Here is a 24,325-nt window from a genome sequence, read left to right on the forward strand (position 1 = left end):
ACTTTTGGCATGTATCCCACTCCTCCACCTGGGGGTCCAGGTGTTAGACCCCTTGAAACATCTTTTCCATCACTTTTGTGGCCTGCATAATTTTTTTTTTTTCAAAGTTCGCATCCCCATTGAAGTCTATGGCGGTTCGTGAACTTTTACGCGAACCGAACCTTACGCGGAAGTTCGCGAACCCGGTTCGCGAACCTAAAATCGGAGGTTCGGCCCCTTGGATCGGGCTCATTTAATCTTTCTTGCCATTGCAGTTTGTCCTTAGGGCAAGATCGTAAAACAATTAGAAATATTGGGCCATATGCAATAAACTGGGTAAGCTTAAAAACGAGAAGAGAATCGAGAGCCCAATATGGTGCAGTATTGTCAGGTAAAATGAAGAGTTCAATACAATTTTATGTGTATATACTCACAAACACGGGTTACCCCCATAGGCAACCACTTTAAGTGCAGGTGGGGAGCATTAAGACCTGACCCCACTCAGGTTAAGAAGTCGCTGTCTGTAGATAGTAGATGGGAATGCACCCCTCCACCTAGAGGCGCTCAAACCTATTGCTTGACCCACTGAGTTGTGCTCCCATTTTAGCCTGAGGAAGCGGGGTCACGCCCGCGAAGCGCGTTGCATTTGTGGAGTTGAGTAAATTATATGTCAATTCTGTTGTATCGAGACTCAAGTGAGTTTTCTTTTTTTGTAAGAGGGAGGTAACATCCCCCTCTGCTTTTAAGCGGTTTTTAAAACGTTTGACTCTACTCTGGCACCTCTGTATACCGAGTTTTTTGCTAATAAACTGGGTAAAGTTGCCCTTTGGGGGGAGGGCACAGCAATTTTATTGTTACTACCACCGGTGGAGCACTGCTCATAAATAAGTTAGCACCACTGGCTTTACCATGGTAATCTGGGTGTTGCTGTGGTAACTCATGTTAACATAACATTGCGCACATTACCATGGTAATGCCCGTTGCTCTAACAGGTTAATGGGCAGTGCTCCACTGGCAGTAGTAATAGTAAAATTGCCATGCACTCCACGTGCGTAGCAACATTACGCAGTTTATGTCCCCACCTCTTGTTTCCACCCCATTCCTTTAGATTGTAAACTTGCAAGGGCAGGGCTCTCACCCTTTAGTGCCATGGAATGTTATTAATTTAATTGCTTGCACTTCATCATGTTAAATCAAATTGTAATCAGCAGTGCTGTATCTTGTAACAGTGTTCATATTTGATGTATATCATTGTCTGTATATCATTATGTATCCCTTGTTGGTTTTCTTACATTGTACAGCGCCACGGAATATGTTGGCGCTTTATAAATTAATAATAATAATAATAACTGGCCCATAGTGACAGTAATAATAAAAATGATAGATGAGGTCCTACCATTTGGGCCCAGTTCACACTTGCTTTAAGTGGCAAACGGATCCGTGAAAACTGATCTGTTTACCAGTCGATTGGATCTGTTTTTCCTCTGTTTGCCTTCCGCTGCATCTGTTCCGTTTCCCCATATCCCCCCCCCCCCCCCCCCAGACCCCCATCAGCAAAGTGAATGTTGCTGGATAGAATGGTCCGTTTCTTCACTAGTGTGAAGAAACATTCCATTTTCTCATTGCCCCCAATGTGGTGTTTCAGCTTCCGTATCCATTGCGTTGGGCTCAGTGGTCCCCAAAAATTTCTGCAGGAGGAAACTTGTGGTCTGTTCGGAGGATCATGCAGAATGGATCCGTTTGAACCGCCGAATGTGAACGGATCCATAGGTTAGCATTAGATCTGTTCCCATCAGTTGCAATCTGCTTCCTTCCAATCTGAGAACAGACTGTTTTTTTAGCGCTAATGTGAACCACGCCTTACATTATTTTAATCTTTATTATTTTAGCAATGTCTTTCACCAATGGTTATAAATGGAAGCAGCTCAGACAATTTTGCCTCCAAACTCTTAAAGATTTTGGAATGGGTAAGAAGAGCTTAGAAGACCCCATTCTGGAGGAGATCCAACATCTTGTAGAGCACTTTAGAAGACTAAATGGTGAGTAGTTTTTTTTTTTATTTTTTTTTATTTATCCAGGTCTATATAAAAGAAGCATCCCTGAGCTGGTGGTGGTTTCTGTTTCCCCTGTGTCTCTGTCCACAACCAGCACCGCCCCCCACATCTCCTAATCTGTTCCCACTCAACACTTGGGCTAATGGGATGAGGAGAAACACAGCAGGCAGAATTGTGTGTGAATCCTGCACTCACAAGACCCAGCGAACACGGCGATTAAAGCGCTGCTTGAATTAGGCGCGGCTATTCTTTCAATGCAATTTTCGGCTATATAACTCCTTGCCGGCGCGGAGTGCATAGTATGGGCGCAATGTGAATTAACGGCAAACGGTTATTAACTGCTATGGCTGGCAATCTGCTCTTGCTATTTGATGTAAACGTCGGGCTGCCCTCCCTGTGGCTGCTGCTCAGGCTCCTACAGCGACATAACCGATAGATATTTCTCGTTATTTCGAACACTAAAATAAACATATAGCCGCAATATAACAAACACGGTAATCGCGCCCAATTCAACAAGCGGCTAATTCAAGTGTACGGAGACCCAGACCTGACCACCAGGACCCAGGAGGCAGCCATTGGACAGCCAGGGTTTTAGAGCCTGAAAAATAAGTATGTATTTATGGTGGGTGGGATTTTTAAGGAAATCGTAAGTTAAGAAAAAAAAAAAAAGCTGTTTAACTCCCCCCCCCCCCCCCCCCGCAAAGGTGGCTGGCCATGCACCTCCTCATCGCGGCATCATGCATGTCATATGCAGTATGGAGAGACCGCTTTATTACTTAAATAACCCTCTAAAGATTTTTTTATTTTTAATGATTCTTCACATCAGAAAGCTAGCAGGCATATTAAAGGAATTCATTGGTGACTGTAATTAAGCAATGAAATCTGGACACGGAATGCATCCTCCACCCCCTCCCTCCAACGGCAACGGCTGCATGTGTTTTGGACTAGAGGGTTAGGTCATTTGAACTAGGGCATTCAAACTGGAGCATTCAGTTGTTTCTGAGAGTGTGCTGTTCACAATGTAGCACATATGAGCAGAGCGCTCCTGGACACGGGAGTATGATCAAGGAGGCATGCCCCAGGCCAGCACATGTGCAGTAGCACTAGACATGCTTCACAGCTAACATTAACTCAATTAAAGTGATTGCCTTTTAATAAGAAATAAATATGTGTGTGTGTGTATGTATATATATATATATATATATATATATATATATATATATATATATATATATATATATATATATATATATATATATATATATATATATATATATATATATATATATATATATATATATATATATATATATATATATATATATATATATATATATATATATATATATATATATATATAGCTTGCAAAGTATTCGGCCCCCTTAAAGTTTTCCACATTTTGTCACATTACTGCCACAGACATGAATCAATTTTATTGGAATTCCACGTGAAAGACCAACACAAAGTGATGTACACGTGAGAAGTAGAGTTGGGCCGAACGGTTCGCCGGCGAACCTGGTTCGCGCGAACCTAGGTGGTTCGCGTGCGGGTACCGCACGCGAACTTTATTGCGGAAAAGTTCGCCCCATTGCGGTTCGCCCCATAATGCACTGAGGGTCAACTTTGACCCTCTACATCACAGTCAGCAGGCCCAGTGTAGCCAATTAGGCTACACTAGCCCCTGGAGCCCCACCCCCCCTTATATAGGCAGGCAGCGGCGGCCGTGGCCACTCGTGTGCCTGCATTAGTTAGAGTAGGGCGAGCTACTGCAGTCTCTCATAGGGAAAGATTAGTTAGCCTTAGCTTGTCCCTGGCTGCATACCTGTTCATTGATCCTGCCACTGCATACCTGTTCATTGATCCTGCCACTGCATACCTGTTCATTGATCCTGCCACTGCATACCTGTTCATTGATCCTGCCACTGCATACCTGTTCATTGATCCTGCCACTGCATACCTATTCATTGATCCTGCCACTGCATACCTGTTCATTGATCCTGCCACTGCATACCTGTTCATTGATCCTGCCACTGCATACCTGTTCATTGATCCTGCCACTGCATACCTGTTCAGTGATCCTGCCACTGCATACCTGTTCATTGATCCTGCCACTGCATACCTGTTCTGTGAACCCACCACTGCATACCTGTTCTGTTCAGTGGACCCGCCACTGTATACCTGTTTAGTGAACCCGCCACTGCATACCTGTTCTGTTCAGTGGACCCGCCACTGTATACCTGTTCAGTGGACCCGCCACTGCATACCTGTTCTGTTCAGTGGACCCGCCACTGTATACCTGTTCAGTGGACCCGCCACTGCATACCTGTTCTGTTCAGTGAACCCGCCACTGCATACCTGTTCTGTTCAGTGGAGTTTGGTGTGTCAGTGTGAAGCAGTACCTTAATTACACTCCCTGATTGATGTATACACATGCAAGATGTTTTAAAGCACTTTAGGCCTGTCATTTAGCATTCAATGTGATTTCTGCCCTTAAAACGCTGCTTTGCGTCAAATCCAGATTTTTCCCGGTGACTTTTGGCGTGTATCCCACTCCGCCATGCCCCCCTCCAGGTGTTAGACCCCTTGAAACATCTTTTCCATCACTTTTGTGGCCAGCATAATTTTTTTTTTTTTTCAAAGTTCGCATCCCCATTGAAGTCTATTGCGGTTCGCGAACTTTAACGCGAACCGAACCTTCCGCGAAAGTTCGCGAACCCGGTTCGCGAACCTAAAATCGGAGGTTCGGCCCAACTCTAGTGAGAAGTGGAATGAAAATCATACATGATTCCAAACATTTTTTACAAATCAATAAGTGCAAAGTAGGGTGTGCGTAATTATTCAGCCCCCTGAGTCAATACTTTGTAGAACCACCTTTTGCTGCAATTACAGGTGCCAGTCTTTTAGGGTATGTCTCTACCAGCTTTGCACATCTAGAGACTGAAGTCCTTGCCCATTCTTCTTTGTAAAACAGCTCCAGCTCAGTCAGATTAGATGGACAGTGTTTGTGAACAGCAGTTTTCAGATCTTGCCACAGATTCTCGATTGGATTTAGATCTGGACTTTGACTGGGCCATTCTAACACATGGATATGTTTTGTTTTAAACCATTCCATTGTTGCCCTGGCTTTATGTTTAGGGTCGTTGTCCTGCTGGAAGGTGAACCCCCGCCCCAGTCTCCAGTCTTTTGCAGACTCCAAGAGGTTTTCTTCCAAGATTGCCCTGTATTTGGCTCCATCCATCTTCCTATCAACTCTGACCAGCTTCCCTGTCCCTGCTGAAGAGAAGCACACCCAGAGCATGATGCTGCCACCACCATATTTGACAGTGGGGATGGTGTGTTCTGAGTAATGTGCAGTGTTAGTTTTCTGCCACACATAGCGTTTTGCATTTTGGCCAAAAAGTTTAATTTAGGTCTCATGTGACCAGAGCACCTTCTTCTACATGTTTGCTGTGTCCCCCACATGGCTTGTGGCAAACTGCAAACGGGATTTCCTATGCTTTTCTGTTCACATTGGCTTTCTTCTTGCCACTCTTCCATAAAGGCCAACTTTGTGCAGTGCACAACTAATAGTTGTCCTATGGACAGACTCTCCCACCTAAGCTGTAGATCTCTGCAGCTCGTCCAGAGTCACCATGGGCCTCTTGACTGCATTTCTGATCAGCGCTCTCCTTGTTCGGCCTGTGAGTTTAGGTGGACGGCCTTGTCTTAGTAGGTTTACAGTTGTGCCATACTCCTTCCATTTCTGAATGATCGCTTGACCAGTGCTCCGTGGGATTTTCAAGGCTTTGGAAATCTTTTTGTAGCCTAAGCCTGCTTTAAATTTCTCAATAACTTTATCCCTGACCTGTCTGGTGTGTTCTTTGGACTTCATGGTGTTGTTGCTTCCAATATTCTCTTAGACGACCTCTGAGGCCATCACAGAGCAGCTGTATTTGTACTGACATTAGATTACACCCAGGTGCACTCTATTTAGTCATTAGCACTCATCAGGCAATGTCTATGGGCAACTGACTGCACTCAGACCAAAGGGGGCTGAATAATTACGCACACCCCCAGGGTCGTAACTAGATATCACTGGGCCCCCCTGCGAAACTTTGGATGCCACCCCCCCCCCCCCGCGAAACTTTGGATGGGAGCCCCTCACCCCCCTCGCTTTCTGCACAGGAAAACTGAGGACCAATGTTTTCCCCATGCAGATAAAAACACTTAGACTTAAATGGGAACTGAAGAGAGAGGTATATGGAGGCTGCCATGTTTATTTCCTTTTAAGCAATACCAGTTGCCTGGCTGTACTGCTGATCCTCTGCCTCTAATACTATTAGCCATAGCCCCTGAACAAGCATGCAGCAGATCAGATGTTTCAGACTTCAAAGTCAGATCTGACAAGACTAGCTGCATGCTTGTTTCTGGTGTTATTCAGATACTACTGCAGAGAAATAGACCAGCAGGGCTGCCAGGCAACTGGTATTGCTTAAAAGGAAATAAACATGGCAGTCTCCATATACCTCTCTCTTCAGTTCCCCTTTAAAGGAAATGTCAGGCAATCTATGCTACCCCTAGATCTACTTACCCAGGGCTTCCTCCAGCCCCTTGCAGCCGACAAGTCCCTCCCTGCTCCCAGTACATACATACACACACAGCCTTATTATTTTACTACATGAGAGCACATGCTTTATGGAGGAACAACAATGACATGCTGAACATAAGATATAGTATCACTGTAACTTTGGCAAAACATTCAGAATGTCACTGATTGATACTGTTATTGCGGGATCTTATGAGACAACAAGCTCTCAATGAGGCAGTGACAGTCAGACATCAATCTCCACTCCACTATTGCATTGTAAAAGTATTCAGAGGTCATAAAGTCATTAGCCGGTGTGATAAGGATCTAGGAAGCCTTTCCTGAAAAGGGAAAGTCTACAAACAAAGGAGTCACATTTTGAAAAAAAGTTGCAAAGTCTTTGTCAAGTCTTTAGAACTTTGCTGCAGTGAGAGACAGTTTTTTTTTTTTTTACGAACCCTAGGGAGCAGGGACAGTGTACAAATTTCAAAGTGTGTGAGAGTCCTTATCTGTGTTGTGGACACATGCAGTCAATATAACAATGCTGTGAGAGCACAATACGTTTTTTTTTCTCCATGCACTTAGCTGTCAGTATCTCAAACTTTTCCCCCCACGGGCCCCCTGTGGCGTCTGGGCACCCCTGCGGAGGCATCCCTTGCAGGGTCTATTGTTACGCCCCTGCACACCCCACTTTGCAGTTATTGATTTTCAAAAAATGTTTGGAATCCTGTATGATTTTCGTTCCACTTCTCACGTGTACACCCCTTTGTATTGGTTTTTCACGTGGAATTCCAATAAAATTGATTCATGCTTGTGGCAGTAATACACCCAAAACTTGCTCACATATGTGAATCATAAGAGAAAGGTAGGAATCCCTGCTTGCAAGGAGCAGTTTCTTTTTTTTTTTGTGTGTGAGAAATTCAGCCTGAACAGATCAGGGCATTTCAACATGAGCTGTTGGGCCAGGGTCCAGGTCGCAGGTAGTATGGCAAAGGTTTAGAAGGATGGTTGAGATGTCTTCTTCGGTAATTATCTTAAAGTGTAACTGTCGGGCATAAAATCAAAAATCAATTTTTTCTTTTTTCTGGTAAACAAGTAATAAGGATGCTAACCAGGCAATCCAAAAGTTAAAATCTTTATTACTTTTCTTGTTTATAAATGATAATTCCCCAGTTTACCTGACTCTTATTTGGTAAGTTGCCGCACAGAGGAAGTTGCAAGGCATGCTGGGTTGTCTTTTTTTACTTCTTTAGTTCCCCTGAGACTTAACTAAATGTACAGAAGCAAAAAAAGGACAACCCAGCATGCCCTGCAACTTCCTTTTTACACGCATCCAGTACTCACACCCAGCCACCATATGGCATGCAGTACTTGCAACCACCACCCACATGGCAACTAGTAGTTTTATCTGCACCCAACCTTTATTTGGCACCCATACCTAGCACCCCCACTATATCTAGTACCTGTACCCAGAACCCACATGGCACTGACTACCTAGCAATTGGCTCACGTATGGCTCCCAGTAGCCAGTACCCACCTATGCCAACACCCACATGGCACCAAATAACCTTCATGGCCCATACCCAGTACCCAACCATGGTTTGTACCCACATAGCACCCAGTACCTAGTCATTATGCACCTAGTACCCTTCCATGGCCTGCACCCACATAGCACCCAGTACCCACCAATGGTCCAAATCTATATGACATCCAGTACCCACCCATGGTGCACATACAGAACCCACATGACACTCACTACCCACTCATGTCTTATCAATAGCACCTACATGCACCCAGTACCCACCTTTGGCCTGTACCTGGAACTCACATGGCACCCTGTACCAATTAGCACTCATATGGCAACCACTACTGTTTAGCACCATCTTCTGCTCAGTCAGTACCCAAAACTGTTTAACATCCACTGCAAAATAACACCCAATACTTACTAGCATCCACTAGAACTTATCACAAACTATACCTTGGTACCTTGACACAGACTGTACTTTGGCACCTCGGCACCCACTGGAACTTGGGACAAACTGGACTGTAGCATCTTAGCACTTGCTGCAACTTTGCACCTATTGATGCTTAGCACTTAGCAAGTGTATATTGGAAACCACTTCCTCTTCGCCTTAAATACAGCCTGGAAGCTTATCAAGAGGGACAAAGGTCCTAGTCATATAGGTGAGTCTGGGCCTTCATCAGACTCCACTATGCCCACTCTAATAGTGGGTACCTGTTACTGTTGATTTAGAGTGGTGGAGAAAAAAAGCTTCCTAATGCTGCTACACAGTTGAAACTCAAAAAATTAGAACATCGTGCAAAAGTTAATTTATTTAAGTAATTCAACTTAAAAGGTGAAACAAATATATAAAATATTCTCATTACATGCAATTTGTTTTAATTTTGATGGTTATGGCTTACAGCTTATGAGAAACTCAAAATCTCAGACCATTGGTATATTGTGAAAATGTTAAATATTCTGGGCTCAAATCTGGGATCCAAAACACCTGCAAAAGGTTCTTATTTCATATATTAGTTTCACCTATAAAGATGAATTGTTGAAATAAGTTGACTTTTATCACAATATTCAAATTTTTTTGCATTTCACCTGTAAAAGGGGTTGAGAGAGTGGACACACAATCTGCCTGACACTGCTATCAAGGAAGGGGGGGGGGGGGAGAGAGAGAGAGAAAGAGACTGTCTAATACTGCTTTTGTGGGGAATTAAATACATAATGTTTCACAATTAATTGGTACCCCTTTTTAAAATTTGAGCACCCCCTTCTTGAGGATCCTCTGCACGGCCCTGTAACCCACCTCCCCCCACCCCATAGGAACTGGGACTCAAAGCGCAAAACATTTATATTTTCTAACCGCTACAGACCACTCACTAAGTTTTCTGCCCATACTGCCTTCCAACCCAATCCAACAATGGCCGGGAGAGGGAGAAAACCTCCCTCAAGGACCGCTTTCCTTATAACAAGGGATTTATATTTACCAACGTGTTTTGGTTTTGACTACCAGAATTTTTTTACTTCTCTTTTTATTACTTTCCAACCCCCTAGGCATGCAACTATTTTTCCCAAAACTCTCTGAATTCTTTTACTTTACCCCCTTCTCCCCTTCTCCTGCCACCACGGGGAAGGAGTTGTTGATGAGCAATATGTTTATGCTTTTCTCAGCTGATAGTTGTGCAAAGGATTTTATTTTTAAACCAAATGCCCCTCCAGTGGGTCAGCTCCTGGTTGTCATAACTGGTAGATATTCTGTTAAATGAGTGACATGGGCAATGCTTACTGTGTAGACATCTTGCAATAGGTACGTCTTTTAATTGCTGTCTTTTTCTATCTTCAGAGCAGCCATATGATCCTAGCATAGTGTTGAGTTGTGCCTCTTCCAATATCCTTGCTAAAATACTAATGAGCACTCGCTATGACTACAGTGACGAAAAATGGATAAAAATTCTGCAGAATACACAAGAAGCCTTCCATATTGCTTCATCTATCTGGGGTCAGGTAACGATTTTCTTTTTCTTGTTTCAACCGATGTGTAATATTTGGGTGGCATTTGAACTAGGAATCTCAATGTGTGTTTTTTTGCTAAAACTATCCTAGGAAAGACAACAGTAGGGAACCTAGAAAAAAAATATATATATATATATATTATACGCAACAATTGTAGAACTTTCTTGGGTCGTATTACCTACGGTAGTTTTGTTTGGTGAAAGGTTGGCAGAACTGTAGTCGCAGTGGAATGCAAGCTTTTGTATTGAAATGTTGTTATAAATCTTAGACAAACTGAAATAAAAATAAAAAAATAAATTAAAATAAAAAACCCCACTGAGATCCTATGACTAGAAACGTCTTTATGGGTCTCCTTATGGTAAATTGTCCTGATCGAGACTTTTCCTGAAGTCTTTACAATCAATCAGATCTTTAATTATTATCTTGCTTGAAGAATGTTGTCGATTTGATGGCAGCATGGTGGTTTGGAGGATTTTATTTATTTATCTTGCATTATATTCTTTATTTATCTAGCATCTCGATTGTATCGCCTCCACTTCCTAGTTAGTTTGCAGGTTTCCTGCAACCAGCCAATCACCATGTGGGGACTGAAGCCGCATAGGGATTGGCTGGCTGCAGGACACCTGCAAACTAACAGGGAAGTAGGGAAGTGGAGGAGATGCAATAGCCCGGAGCAGGTAATGTATAACACCCCTGCCTACTTACACTTAACTCTCCCTCTACCTATGCTTAACCCTTACACTCCACCTGGTGCTGCCCAAACCTAACCACTCCCCCCTCAACTGCCTAACCTTAACCGCACCCCCACCTAACATTAACCAACCCTTGCTCAGTGCCTTACCTAAAGCCACACCCCCCTCGTCTAAACTTAAAGAACAACTGAAGCTAAAAGAATATTTTCTTTCAAACAATAACAGCTGCTTGGCAGCCCTACTGATCAATTTGGCTTACAAAAAAAAAAAACAACCAGCAGGCACTCGGTAGTGAGCCAGCCAGTGGTGATCCTGTGATATGGATGCTGGTGACAGTGCAACGCTCCCAGATAGGCTAGTGTGCTAGACCAAAGTAGCAGAGGTACACACAATCAAAAGACTGTCTGGCCCTACTAGCCAATTACTGCTGCAATTCAATGTTGTTTCAACATCAAACATGTACACAAGGATGTACAGTATGTTGCGAATGAACAGAGTATACTTATCGTGTCTGGAGCTTCCGGGTGCAGGGTGATAGCAGTGGGCGCAGAAGGGGTGCACAGCCTGACAACCATTTTGCAATTTTGCTGCTTCTGAGGCTCACCCTAAACTTAACACCTGTATATTCTTCTGTTAGATGTTTAACATGTTCCCTACGATGATGTCATATTTACCTGGAACTCACCGGAAGGCATTTACAATTTTTGACTCCTTCAAAGATTTACTAATGGAAAGCATCAGAACTCACCAGGAGACTCTGGATCCAGCCAGTCCACGAGACCTCATTGACTGTTTCCTCATAAGAATCAAGCAGGTCAGTAAAAATGTGGTAAAATTGTAGGAGTGTGTCAGAATATATGTTTCTGTAAAAGTTTATGAACGATTAATGGATCCTGGTTCTATTTGTGATGGAGTTTTTAAATGACTTTATAGACAAAATGTAATTCTGCCTATCCATGTTTAATTTTAGTTGTTTTTTTGTGCTGACTGGATACCTTGTTTTGGGTTTTTGTAAGTATGGTGTAGGGGCAGCAGAAAGACAGCTAAATGATACAATATACAATACAAATGGACTTGACTGATAAAAAAGAAAATCCATGCAGGCCATCAAACATTCTATAGTTATGGCAAATACTATATCTGCATTTACTGGGGGATTAGATGCTTTTTCTTAGGTTATAATTATATGGTTATAATTGGTTATGGTTATAATTACATTACAGATTTACCTAGTAATTATAACCATGGCTCAATTTTTGGCTCCATTATAATGTATAGGGGGCAGGTCGAACATGCCATATGTTCACGTACAGACGCGAACGCGAATAGCCGTTATTTGCCAGGGACTGTCCGCCGCGAACAGTTCGGGCCATCTCTATTCATTGCTGAGAAAAACAAAACGTTGTTTCAGCCTCTTTCCTAATGGTGCTTGCAGAGCTCCCGCCAGACATCAGATATATTGAAGTTCTACTAATGTGTCTTTATAGCCATTTATTTTTTTAATCTAATCTTAAAGGACAGGTCCGGGGTTAAAAAAAAACTCAATCTACTTACCTGGGGCTTCCTCTAGCCTCTGGCAGCCTATCTGTCCCTCACCGCTTCCAGCCAGTGTCTCTGGTACCCTCCGTTGCACAACCTGACATCATCTGTACCTGCAGGAGCGTGCGGTCACGCCACTTGCGTGCATGCTCACGTGGCCTGAAGCGTTCTCTGCAGACGCAGAACTACCGTGATCCCACATTTATGCTCCTGTCCATGGGAGCGCGACCACAAGTGGTGTGCTCACGTAGGTCAAGAAGATACCGACCTCTGCAACGGTGGGGACACCAGCTGGGAACGGTAGTGCGGCAGAGGACAGGCTGGAGGAAGCCCCAGGTAAGTAGATTTAGTTTTGATTTAGTTTTTTTAACCCCAGATGTGTCCTTTCATAATTATTATTTTTTTTTTTTTTTTTGTATTGCTAGTCATACGTCAACTTTATTTTTTAAAAGATTTTCTTGATTGATCTCATTTTAGCCAGCCAGTGATGGGCCGAAATTCACATTTTCGCATCGTGATCGTAATGTGAAATTTCAGGGAAAATCGTAATTGATTTTGTATGTAATAGTAAGATTTCATAATTTTGCGTAATTTCCTCACCGTTTCGTGACATTTTGTGCCGACTTTGGCAGTTAATAGCAAAGCCCCCATACATGCTATCGTTACCAACATTGGTACATATGTTAAACTGAATATTGAGTACAAGTCAAAAACCGAATTTTTCAAAAAGAAAATGTAGTTTTTAAGAAAATTGATTTTAAATATTCAAACGTATTAAAAGAAAACTGCGCCTGCCACAATATAACCAGTGAGTCTTTGTAGTGAGTATTTGCTACCACAAAACCTATATTATGAGTCCAACGTTGCTGTGACAGCGCTCCTCTTGTCCCTGAGGAGCGCTGTCACAGCAACGTTGGACTTTAAATATGCAAAGAAAAATGGTTTTTCAACTCATTTTTCCAAGTTTAAAAACCATTTTTCTTTGCATTTTTTTAAATCGATTTTCTCAAAAACTACAAGGTCTTTTTGGAAAAAAAAATGTCCCTTGTACCCACTATTCCCGTTAACATAGGTAGCAATTTTGGTGTCAGTAGCATGTATGGGGGCTGTGCTATTAACCTCCAAATTCAGCACAAAATTATGCGAAATTACGAATGACTACAAAATCAAGTTAGTTTGCAAATCGTAATTGCGTATAGGCATAATTGTGAAAATTCTCATGAAATTTTCCGAAATCATAATTTTGCTGATTACGGTCATCACTGATTAGCCAACGAATGTGAAGCTCTTCTGTCTCCTCTTTCACAGGAAGAAATGAATCGCACTGCTGACACGCCGTTCACTTTAAGCTACCTGGTACCATTGCTCCTCGATATGTTCTTAGCTGGGATGAGCAGCAATGCGGTCACTCAATACTTTGGCCTTTTGATACTAATAAAGTATCCTGAGCTACAAGGTATGTGCTTTACTTTTAGCAAAAGATGGCAAAATTTATGTTCTATAGGTGACCATTTTGAGTATAACCCGTAAGCTAGGGAGCTGCTTGCTGGTGGCAGAGGTAGTCCCACTGTCTCCCCGGCATGACTTTCTGCTGCTGCCTTGCCATTTATTCACCCCCACCTAGGGCTCATTTCCATATGCAACGCAGGAGCTGTGCGTCAGCGCAGCTCTGTGCTGCATGTGATTCCCCCGGGGGTTGCGCTTTCGTTCCCATTCAATAAAATAAATGGGATCGCAGGTGCAAATCTCCAAAATGCATGCAACCATGGGTGATGATTCAGTGGTGAATCGCAGCACATGTATGGAAACATTAGAGAGTGCAGTCTGTGCATTCTCTGATGTCCCTGCGATCGTGTTTCCATAGGCGCGCATATGGAAATGAGCCCTTACAGAGATTGGAAAAGTGCATTGGATTGGAGACATGGGTATCTCCTCCTGCAGCAGGTTCTATGTAATGGTTTAACGGTCATGTCCACTCTATTCTTGACATCTTTCATGTGATGTAACTTGAGGAGCATAAGAACACAAGAAATCAAAACTTAGCAGCTAATCCCCCTGCAGAGAAGTTTCTGCAGGAGACGAGAAGCTGAAGTCTCGAGAGGAGACGCAAGCACGCTCGGTCTGGTGAGTTATACAAACAGTACTGCTGCTATTTACAGCACATGCAGGAGCAGAGCAAGGAGACACTGAGGGGGCTACAGCGGACACACACGGGAGCGAGGCAAGGGGACACTGAGGTGACTACAGGAGACACACAAGGGAGCGAAGCAAGTGGACACTGAGGCAGCTACAGGGGACACACACGGGAGAGGAGCAAGGGGACACTGAGGCAGGTACAGGGGACACACACGGGGCGGAGGAAGAGGACACAGAGGAGGCAACAGAGGGGAGAGGGAGGCAGAGAGAAAAGGGAACATGAGGGTTACAAAGGGTAAAACGGAGGCGGACACACAGGACACCGGAGAGCCCCAACATGCGGCGGATCGGCAGGCGATTGTAAGTCGGGGACTCCCTGCATTCGAAACTATAAGAATCAGGGTCTCTTTCTTCACACTGTTGGGAGAGGAAAAGTCTGTCGTATAGTCCAAAAATACTGTACCAAGATTTGTACATTGTATACCTTTACCTTTTGCAAAAAAAAATGTATCTGGCTGTTTGAATCCTGCTGTTCCTTTTCCTGTTGAGCAGTCACAGTCATAGTGGAGCTGGGAGGGGTCAACATTCAATATTTTGCTATGTGTGCAGATCACCTGACCCATTCCAACCTCTCCTTCTGCTGCTGCTACAATAACTCTTTGTGGCCTGCACTGCAATTACAGCTCTCCTTGTCCCTGATCAGTTTTTAAATAAGATGTTTAACCCTTCCTACCTCCTCCCCAGTGCACTTAATTTTTAGCCTGAAATCTATACTCTGTGTCCAGAGTACAGACAGCCCAGGTGTCCTCCTTTTCCACTGTGTGTAATCAGCTGCACAAAGCAGTTTCTTTTAATTTTAGGGTAGCACAGTGGTGTAGTGGGCAACACTCTGACGTTCCACTGCTACGGTCCCTGGTTAGAATCCAGGCCACAATACTATATGCGTAGGGTTTGTATGGTCTTCCTGTGTTTTGTGTTGGTTTCTTCTATGTACTCCGGGTTCCTCCCACATCGTAAAAATATACAGATAAGGTATTTGGTTCCCCCAAAAAATGGCATTTGGCAATCATTGATGAATATTTGTGTTTTTCAAAAATTAGCAGCATTATTAATTATAATAAAAAAGAAAAGCAGAAGACAGACTTGTATGCTTTATTCTTCTACGGGTGACCTGCAGAAAAGCTCCATGATGAGATTGATCGAATAGTCGGACACAACCGAGAACCCAGAGCGGAGGAAAGGAGCCAGATGCCATACATGAATGCTGTTATTCATGAGATCCAGAGATTTGCTGACGTCTTTCCCATGGGTTCGGCCAGAGCCACCACCAGAGATATTACATTCCGTGGCTTCTTCTTAGCTAAGGTGAGCAGTCTGTCTTCTTCCTTGGTGGACAATTCATAGAAAATAATGTTAATTCTGCATTTATGCTCATGTTTATCAGAAAGAAATACTGTATTGCCTCAATCTTTTTTCATATCAAATTATTTGAAAAGAGACAGGCTGTAGTGGACTATAATGTTGCATTCTTTAAACAAGTTATTTTCTATAAAATAGTTTTGAGTCACTGTTTCACATGATGCATCACTCCCAAACATGCAAATCATCTCTTAATGCCCCTGAAAGCCAGGTACACACCCAGAACTGCTGGTATATAGTGAGCCTATAGCCTATAGGTTTTACAAAGCCAAATCAATCCAACATGCATGCAACCTGTTTTGGTCCTCGTCAGGGCAATGGATTCATATGTCTCTATGGGATAGGGCTTAGACCAGTACTAAAGCGGAATATAACCCTGCATTTGAAAATTAAAACATTATTAACAGCATATTATATGCAACCAGCATTTTTTTTTACTAGACCAGCATTGGAAGGGTTACACAGAGCTTTAAAGTTCCATGGATAGAAATGCAGACGCATCCAAAGTTTAGATAGATAGATACATTTAAGTAAACACAATGTAACAAGTGGTGAATGTTACACACTCTCTGGCTGTCTTCCAGCTCCTGCACAGTCAGAAAGTGTGTGTCACATTCCACACTTGTTACATTGTGTTTACTTAAATGTATCTATCTAAAATTTGGCTGCGGCAACATTTCTATCCATGGAACGTTAAAGCTCTGTGTGTAACCCTTCCAATGCTGGTCTAGTAAAAAAAAAAAATGCTGGTTGCATATAATATGCTGTAAATAATGTTTTAGAGCAAAGTTGAAATGCAGGGTTATATTCCGCTTAAGGAAGGAATACCGAAGCAGCTCATGGTGACCCAGAACCACTGGGAAAGTATAAGGAGCTAAAATAAACCAAGAAAAGTCCTCTAACTACAAAGCAACTCTGAACATAATTGTACCTTCTTAAAACAGAAGGCATTTGCAACAGCTCAGTTTTAAGCAAGCAATGGTTCCCCATGATGCATCACTTCCGAATATACAAACCATCCATATAAATACATGCCACGGGCGTAACAATAGCCATAGCAGCCATAGCAACTGCTATGGGGCCCTGTAGAAGAGGGGGCCTAGATGGTACTTGATGCGTTCAGCTTTAACTTTGCTTTGTAGCTCTACGGTCGGAGTTTGTCTCAGTGCTCATGGACTATAAACAGTGTGCATTGCATGAGAATGTAAATTGACCAATCAACTTATATTCATAGGGTAGGGGCAGGTAGCATTGCTCGAGGTTGTCTAGATATGATAGCCCCATGAAAATTTTGCTTTGGGGCCCCATAATGTCTAGCTACGCCACTGATGCATGCCATTCCCCTAATGAGGACCAGAAAGTTCGAAACAGGCTGTATGCTTGTTGGGTTGATGTGCCTCTGTAAAATTGATAAGCAATAGACTCACTATACACCAGTGGTTCGGGATTTGTGCCTGGCTTTCTGGGGTATAAAGAGATTATTTCCATATTTGAGAGTGATGCATCATGGGGCAACCATACTTTCTTACTTAAAACTGAATTCTCACAAATACCTTTTTTGTTTTTGTTTTAAGAAGGCAAATTTATATTCCACATTGCTTTTTAGTAATATGGCTTTTCAGGTCTCTCTTAGCCTCTTATACTTTCCTAGTGGTTCTGAGTCACCAGACAAGGTCACCAGAAGTTATCTGGGTATTCTGTAATCAAGGGCTGTAGGAAACAGAGGTGTTTTACAGAGTTGGCCAACCTGGTATGTTTTTTTAGATATACTGATAAAAGTTTTCAATTTCTTTCAGAACTATTTATTTTTCACAGGGTACCAATGTTCTTCCTATGTTGACCTCAGCATTAAAGGACCCCACACAGTTCAAAACTCCTGAAGAATTCAACGCCAGTCATTTCATGGATGAGAATGGAACATTTAAGAAACAGGATGCATTTCTAACATTTGGTGCAGGTGAGATACATACAGCATGTCTTCCTGTATTCAGGGGCAACGAGGAACTCTGTATACCTTTGTATTGTACTTCCACTTTATAAACAACTTAGAACCAAAATAAGAAATGGAAGAGCAATCTTTTCAGGAAGGCAGTGGACAAATGTCTGTTCTAGGGATGAGCTCTCCTAACTCCTTTTTTGCATTGAAAGTTACATCTTTACTTTTGTGAAAATATAATCGATATTTTGCAAGATATACATTTTCATGAAAACTAGAACTTTGTTAACAATGTATCAAGGAAATAAAATGAACCTCCGCATACTATTGAAAACATCACCTTTAAATATCACCTGACACTCTTTTGATATGCATAGTTAAAGGTGAAAGGCAAGGGGCAGGGGCATAGCGATAGCCATAGCAGCCAAAGCAACTGCTATAGGGCCCTGGAGATGAGGGGGCCCATTTGGTACTTGATGAGTTCACTATTAACGTTCCTTAGTTTCTCTACCCTCTGACTTTCTCAGTGCCCTTGGAATATTAGCACATTGCATGGAATTGTAAATCGCCCAATCAACTCATAGTGTGGAGGTAGGTGGCATTGCTCAGGAGTGCCTTGATTGAATGGCCCCATTAAAATTTTTCTATGAGACCCCATAGTCTCTAGCTACGTTACTGGCAAGAGGAATGGAGTAATGAGCAAAATAAGGGCAGTAGAGTAATGAGTAAAATAAATGCAGTGGAACACTGTATCACATAAACAGAGGATTCTGGGCATGTGCTATTATAATTGTTCCAAACTGTGCATGCCCAGGATTCTTCTGGCCGTTCAGTTGTGTGCACAGGAAGAGCGTATGGAGGAAACCGAGCATGTGTCATGTCTCTGACTGAGGTCAGTAGCAGCTTTAACAAAGGGGGGAAAGGGGGGGGGGGAGCAAAACCACCAAAGAGTAGCCAGCCAAAGCAGAGTGGCCTGGAAGATTATGGGGACATCAAGAAGCCCTAGGTGTGGCCAAATAAAGGCCTCAATTCATAAAGCATTACCGCATGCGGTAATGCTGAAAACAGTAGACTTTCCCGAGCACTTAGCAAAGTGTCAATTCATAAATCTTGTTACCGCATGTAAAAATGAAATTACCAAGCAGCGAGGTAAATTACCAATTTGGCTGTAATTACCTCCAACACATGTCAGTAAATTGTCAGCAAATGTCAATTCATAAAGCCTACAACAACCGGTAAGTAAAGACTATAATTACCGACACCTCTGGTGAGGTCTTAACAATGCGAAGTCTCTGAGTGTGCAGTGAAGCAATTGACTCACACAAGCAGAAGCAGAGACAGCCAGAACAAAACAAATTTCCCCAGATACCCTTCAGCGGTGTAACCCATTTGTCATAGACCGCACGGGACGGTCTTTGATCGGGTCAATCACTCAGTCAGAACATCTGTCTCGCTGTCGCTTTGCGCATAGATGCCCATATGTGGATTCGCAGTCTATGAACCGACTAGCCGAGAGGAGCGTCCTGACTCCAAAGGATTCACCACAGACGTACAATTCAAATGCTTAACACCACCTGTGAGTCAGCACGGGACTGTAAATATATTAGCTTACTGCGAACACTGTAAGTTAACCCTTAGCTGTATGTAGGGATCGGCGCCAGACCTTTTTATCTGTGCCCGATTCAAGCATATGAGTTATAAATACACGGTACTCAAGAACACAAGGAAACGGTTTTGGAGGAGTAAGTACGATTGTGTATATTCAGCAACAGCTCATAACCGATAAACGATTTTTAAACGTTTAATAACAAAAATGCATTACACACATTTACATACACTAATTAACATATACACACACAGCTTAAAATAAAAGGGAATACCCGTGAGAGGTTTACTTAGCCGAAATGCAGTCTTTGTGGGAATATTTCCTTCTGGGAAAAGAAATGCAAAGTCCTTAGTTTCAGAATCATAGGCCTTTAGGTATATTTTGTAATCCAAGCAGATGTTACAGTTCCAAGATGGCTACTGGGGGGTCCTCTGCCCAGCAGCAGGTCGAGCTGTAATCCAGATGATGTTAAAATAGAGGACTGAAGTCCACCTGCTGGCAATGTGCTTTTGCTGAAGCTGGTTTGGGGGTGTGGCAACACCTGCCCCCTCTGAATTACCCACCAATGACAGCCCACCTCCTCCTAGGAGGATTTTGAGCTTAAATTGTGAAACACTGTAACTCATAAACTATACATGTCATATTTAGGTGGATAGCAGATTCATAATTTTCAGAAAATACCAATTTAATATGACATCTTCCGTGAGTGTGTTAGGCTGACCGGTCCCCAAAAAGAGTCGTACACCAATAACCGGACAAGTTATTGTTATGAATATTATATCAGCACATTGGGCAGATTTTAACTATATTATTTTCATACTCATAGCTGTGCTATACATGGTTTTCATTTAACAGACCGAAATCAAAACTACATGCATTTCAATCTGTTCCTAATCGGAGCCACTCTGGCTGGACTCCCGCTGGGGAAACTGGCCTTAGCCTTTCCTGTGATGAAAGGAACTTTTGGTGCTCAATTAGCATCTGAGTGTGAACAGCTACAACAGCCTTTGATGTATTATACCATTCTAGGGTTTCACACCTCTGTGTCACTGGCAAGGAAAGGGACTCTTGATCAAGTTAATTTAGTGTTGATGACTGGTTTGCTTTCACTCAGCAGAGAAGGAAAAGACATCTGTTGTCCGTTTTTAAAAAGAACAAAATGTCATTCTGCTCTGCTGTGCGGAACGATACAGAATCGCTAATCGTCTTGACTTCCGTATCATTCATCACACCATTCAGTTCCTGATTGAATATGCCAGGAACTAGTGGTTAAAATGACATAATTATGACATATGTAAAAGTCTCTTGGAGTTCATCTAATCTGTGGCAATTAAATAAAATGTTAAGAAAGACTAATAGACAGAGATTCAGAGGGAGCAGTGGCAGTATAACAAACAGGCATTCTAAAGGGATGTCAGGGATGCATCTATTGTAAAAGTCCTCACTGCATGTAATTACAGCTTGTAACAAAAGAGAGATAACGCCACACTTCTGCTGTACCACTCAATGGGCTGCGGTAATTTACCGAACTTCAAAGGCAGCTGGGAAGATGTTTATGAATTAGTAGTACACAAAGGTCTAAAATACCCAATGTGGTGTTTTAACGACCAGAATATTTTATCGCACAGCCTTTTATGAATCGAGGCCAATGTTGTGTTTTTCCCAGTTTAGATGTGATTTTTGGAGATTATTGGGTCCCATGCCAGTTCAAATGTAAATTAGAGATTAAAGTTTAAAAAGTTACAGGTGAGTTTTATTGCACTGGGAGGTGTGATTGTCAATCCAGGAAGGATAAAGCTTCTGATTGACTCTTAAACTGTCCAAGGGAGCGTTTTTTTTTTTTTGTTTTTTTTTACAGCATACCAAGAGGGTGTCCTGAGTCAAGTAACACCATTTTATAATTCAGAGTCACATGTAATAGAGAAAACCTTGTTAAGTTTATGTAGTTGCATAGATGTTTTGGTTGGAAAAAGACATCCGTCTAAGGTTAACCAGGAATGAAATTTAAATATAATAAAAAATGTACTGTCCTGAATCTTGTGTATTTGGATACACTGCTGTACTCCCTAATATTCTCTAAATTGTTATTTTAGGGAAAAGATCTTGCATTGCGCAGAGTATGGTGCGTTTGCAGCTATTCCTCTTCTTCTCTATCATCCTGCAAAAGTTTATTTTGAAATCGATGATAGACCCTGAAGATCTTGATATTTCTCCTACAGAGAGCAGCCTCGAAAATGTCCCACCAACTTGCAAGATCATCTTCATGCCTCGTACTTCGGAAGGACAAGCTTGAGGAATTCTTCCTTCTTGTAAATCGATACTGTGATTTAAATAACTGAAATAATGTTTGTGTGGTTCAAACCAGGGCTTAGAATAAAGCTTACTTGTCTGCTGGATGCCAGTTACTCCTCACTGAGTGATAATTTCTGCTGTTGCATCTCATTTGCTCTGCTTGTTGACCAATGGCAGGAGAGGTAATGGATGTTAGTAGAGAAGGTGATTACTCACTGATGACAAGAAGACCCAATAGCAACAATTAGGTAACAATACTCTATTATAAGCATGTGGTGTTTCATGGGAATATTTATATGGAGCATTTTAGGTAAATGTGTTGTGGGTCATGACAGGTTACGCTACATTTGTTGCATGGGGAGCCTTTTTGACTATACTTGCTATGTGGGGTTGGAAAAACATTTTTGGCTACACTTGATATACGATGGCAAGTCCCAGTTTATGTTAACCCCCTACAAATCTTACCAAAAAAAAGCTAGGTGGCCATCAAGCGTGAGCCCCAAGTCATTACTTGCCCAGGGCACCATTTCACTTTAACCTTCCTGGCGGTTTGATTCCCGCGGCCGCGGGAGGGTTTTAACTTTTTATTTTTTTAGCATGTAGCTAGCCTAGCGCTACCTAAATGCTTCCCCCCCCCCCCCCTCCCTGCGGCATCCTCCCGTATGCGCCGATCGCCGCCGTCGCGTATGCCCATCCGGAAATCCCGTTCTGAACGGGATTTCCATGAGGGCTTCCCCCATCGCCATGGCGACGCGCGCGATGACGTTATCGACGTCGTAACGTCAGAGGGAGTCCCGATCCACCCCCAGCGCTGCCTGGCACTGATTGGCCAGGCAGCGCACGGGTCTTGGGGGGGGGGCACCCTCTGATGCGGCGGGTAGCGGCGAATCGGCGCGGGGAGGCGGCGATCGTAACACGCAGCTAGCAAAGTGCTAGCTGCGTGTATAAAAAAAAATATTATGCAGCTGAGAAATCCTCCTGCGCGGCTTACCCCGTGTCCAGCACGGGGTTATCGCTAAGGAGGTTAATCCATCTCTGGATGCACAGGGGTGCAGAGGAAGCACAAGTACACTGAAAGTGCACAAGGAGATAGGAGGCACAAAGGGAGACTGAAGGTGGCACAAGGAGACAGAGGGAGGCACAAGGAGACAGAAGGAGGTACAAACACCCGTGTGGGTGTGGCTTTGTTCAGGAAGCATGGCTAAATTCAAGGCTTAGTTTAGCGAGTGTGGCTTAATTAGGGGCATAGCGCCCCCCAGGACCAATGGCACTCCAGGCAGTGGCCTGTAATGCCTATGCCTAAAAACGCCCTTGATGACTGTTATGATAAGACTGTTAGAAAAAGATTAGAATAATTAGTGCAGTGGCCTGAAACGTCTGATAATAATGAAGACTTTCCAAATGACAGTACAGTTTGTAAGGTCAAGTCCTCCATTCACAATAGCTTACAGGTATATTGAATATATGGGTTGCTTTACCTCTTTTGCAGAGAGACTAGCTCTAATGAGGTTGGGGAAATTAGCTGCCTGCCAGGGTACATAATGTGACTACTACCTCACAGCGTGGAACTGTGGTAGCAACATTTCTAGTATATATTCCCTGCATTAATGTGACTGGAGTCAAAGGATCTGATTGTTGACCCCAACCAGAGCAGAATCATCCACCAGGCACCCTAGGCAGGTGCTTGGAGCCTAGTGGGTGTCAAGGGGCCCACCCGTCACCTTTTCTGACCCTTCTATACTGCGGATTGCCAAAAAGACTACAAGGGGACACTAAATGTACTTCTTTGCCTAGGGCCCTATCTTAATCCATCTCTGACCACAGCATCTATATTCTCTGCACCACATGATCCAGTGTAACCACTGATGCAATGAGTGAGTCTTAGGGCCAGTGCACGACCAAAAAGCTCTAGTGTGATCACAAATGCTCAGCACTTTTTGAAGTGATTTTTTTTTTCAAGGCGATTCTATGCATGTGCCTACCGATTTTTCTATTTATACCTAACGATTTTTGTAGATTTTTTTTTTTTATTTTCCTTTTTATACAGTACAATTGCTAGTGTACTGGTTATGTAACAAAAACGCTATGATCTAGCGCTGAATCACCTCAAGAATCAGCAGAAATGCTGCAAGACTTAAGTTTGGTAAAAAAATCACATCGCTCTAGTGTAATTCATCCCGTTCTAATACATTAGCCAAACGCTTTTTAAAGCACTAGCGTTTTTTTAAAAGCGCTCAGAAGCGTTCTTGATGTGCACCAGCCCTCTCGGAATCCCAGTTCTTGTTAAAACAAGGGAGAGTGTGGCTAGAGAGACTGTCATCAGCTGCTACACTGATGTCCCTGGAACATCAATAATAGACAAAAGTACAAAATAGATGAATGGTATTCAACCTCCTTAGCTGTTATCCCGAGCTAGGGTCGGGGTGGAAAACGGCAGCTAAGAGCGGTAATCCCGACCTCTGCTCGGGGTAGCCGCTGGAGGCTCTATGCAGAGCAATGCGTGCAGCGGGAGCTTTTCTACATACCTCCCGGGGATCCCGACGTCGGACGGCATTCTTCTTACTCTCCTCCAGGGCTCTGCT

The 24,325-nt window shown here is 42.9% G+C and overlaps 1 protein-coding gene across 7 annotated transcripts in view; it reads left to right on the forward strand.

Annotated features, from left to right (window-relative positions):
• Nucleotides 1-21,852, forward strand: part of LOC137528945 (cytochrome P450 2C18-like) — a 32,072-nt gene extending 10,220 nt beyond the window's left edge. For 3 of the 7 annotated variants that reach the window (XM_068250746.1, XM_068250747.1, XM_068250743.1), the window contains exons 3-9: nucleotides 1,869-2,018; nucleotides 9,954-10,114; nucleotides 11,453-11,629; nucleotides 13,663-13,810; nucleotides 15,668-15,855; nucleotides 17,725-17,866; nucleotides 21,545-21,852. In XM_068250746.1, the coding sequence (XP_068106847.1) occupies nucleotides 1,869-2,018; nucleotides 9,954-10,114; nucleotides 11,453-11,629; nucleotides 13,663-13,810; nucleotides 15,668-15,855; nucleotides 17,725-17,866; nucleotides 21,545-21,744 (1,166 nt within the window). In that variant the 3' untranslated portion in view covers nucleotides 21,745-21,852. Of the gene's footprint in view, nucleotides 1-1,868; nucleotides 2,019-9,953; nucleotides 10,115-11,452; nucleotides 11,630-13,662; nucleotides 13,811-15,667; nucleotides 15,856-17,705; nucleotides 17,867-21,544 lie in introns of all 7 variants that reach the window. The other 4 variants (XM_068250744.1, XR_011023503.1, XR_011023502.1 and 1 more) reach the window with 4 other exon arrangements.
• Nucleotides 21,853-24,325: the final 2,473 nt, after the last annotated feature.

The sequence above is a fragment of the Hyperolius riggenbachi genome, chromosome 8 (assembly GCF_040937935.1).
Source record: "Hyperolius riggenbachi isolate aHypRig1 chromosome 8, aHypRig1.pri, whole genome shotgun sequence".
In the NCBI taxonomy this organism is placed as follows: Eukaryota; Metazoa; Chordata; class Amphibia; order Anura; family Hyperoliidae; genus Hyperolius; species Hyperolius riggenbachi.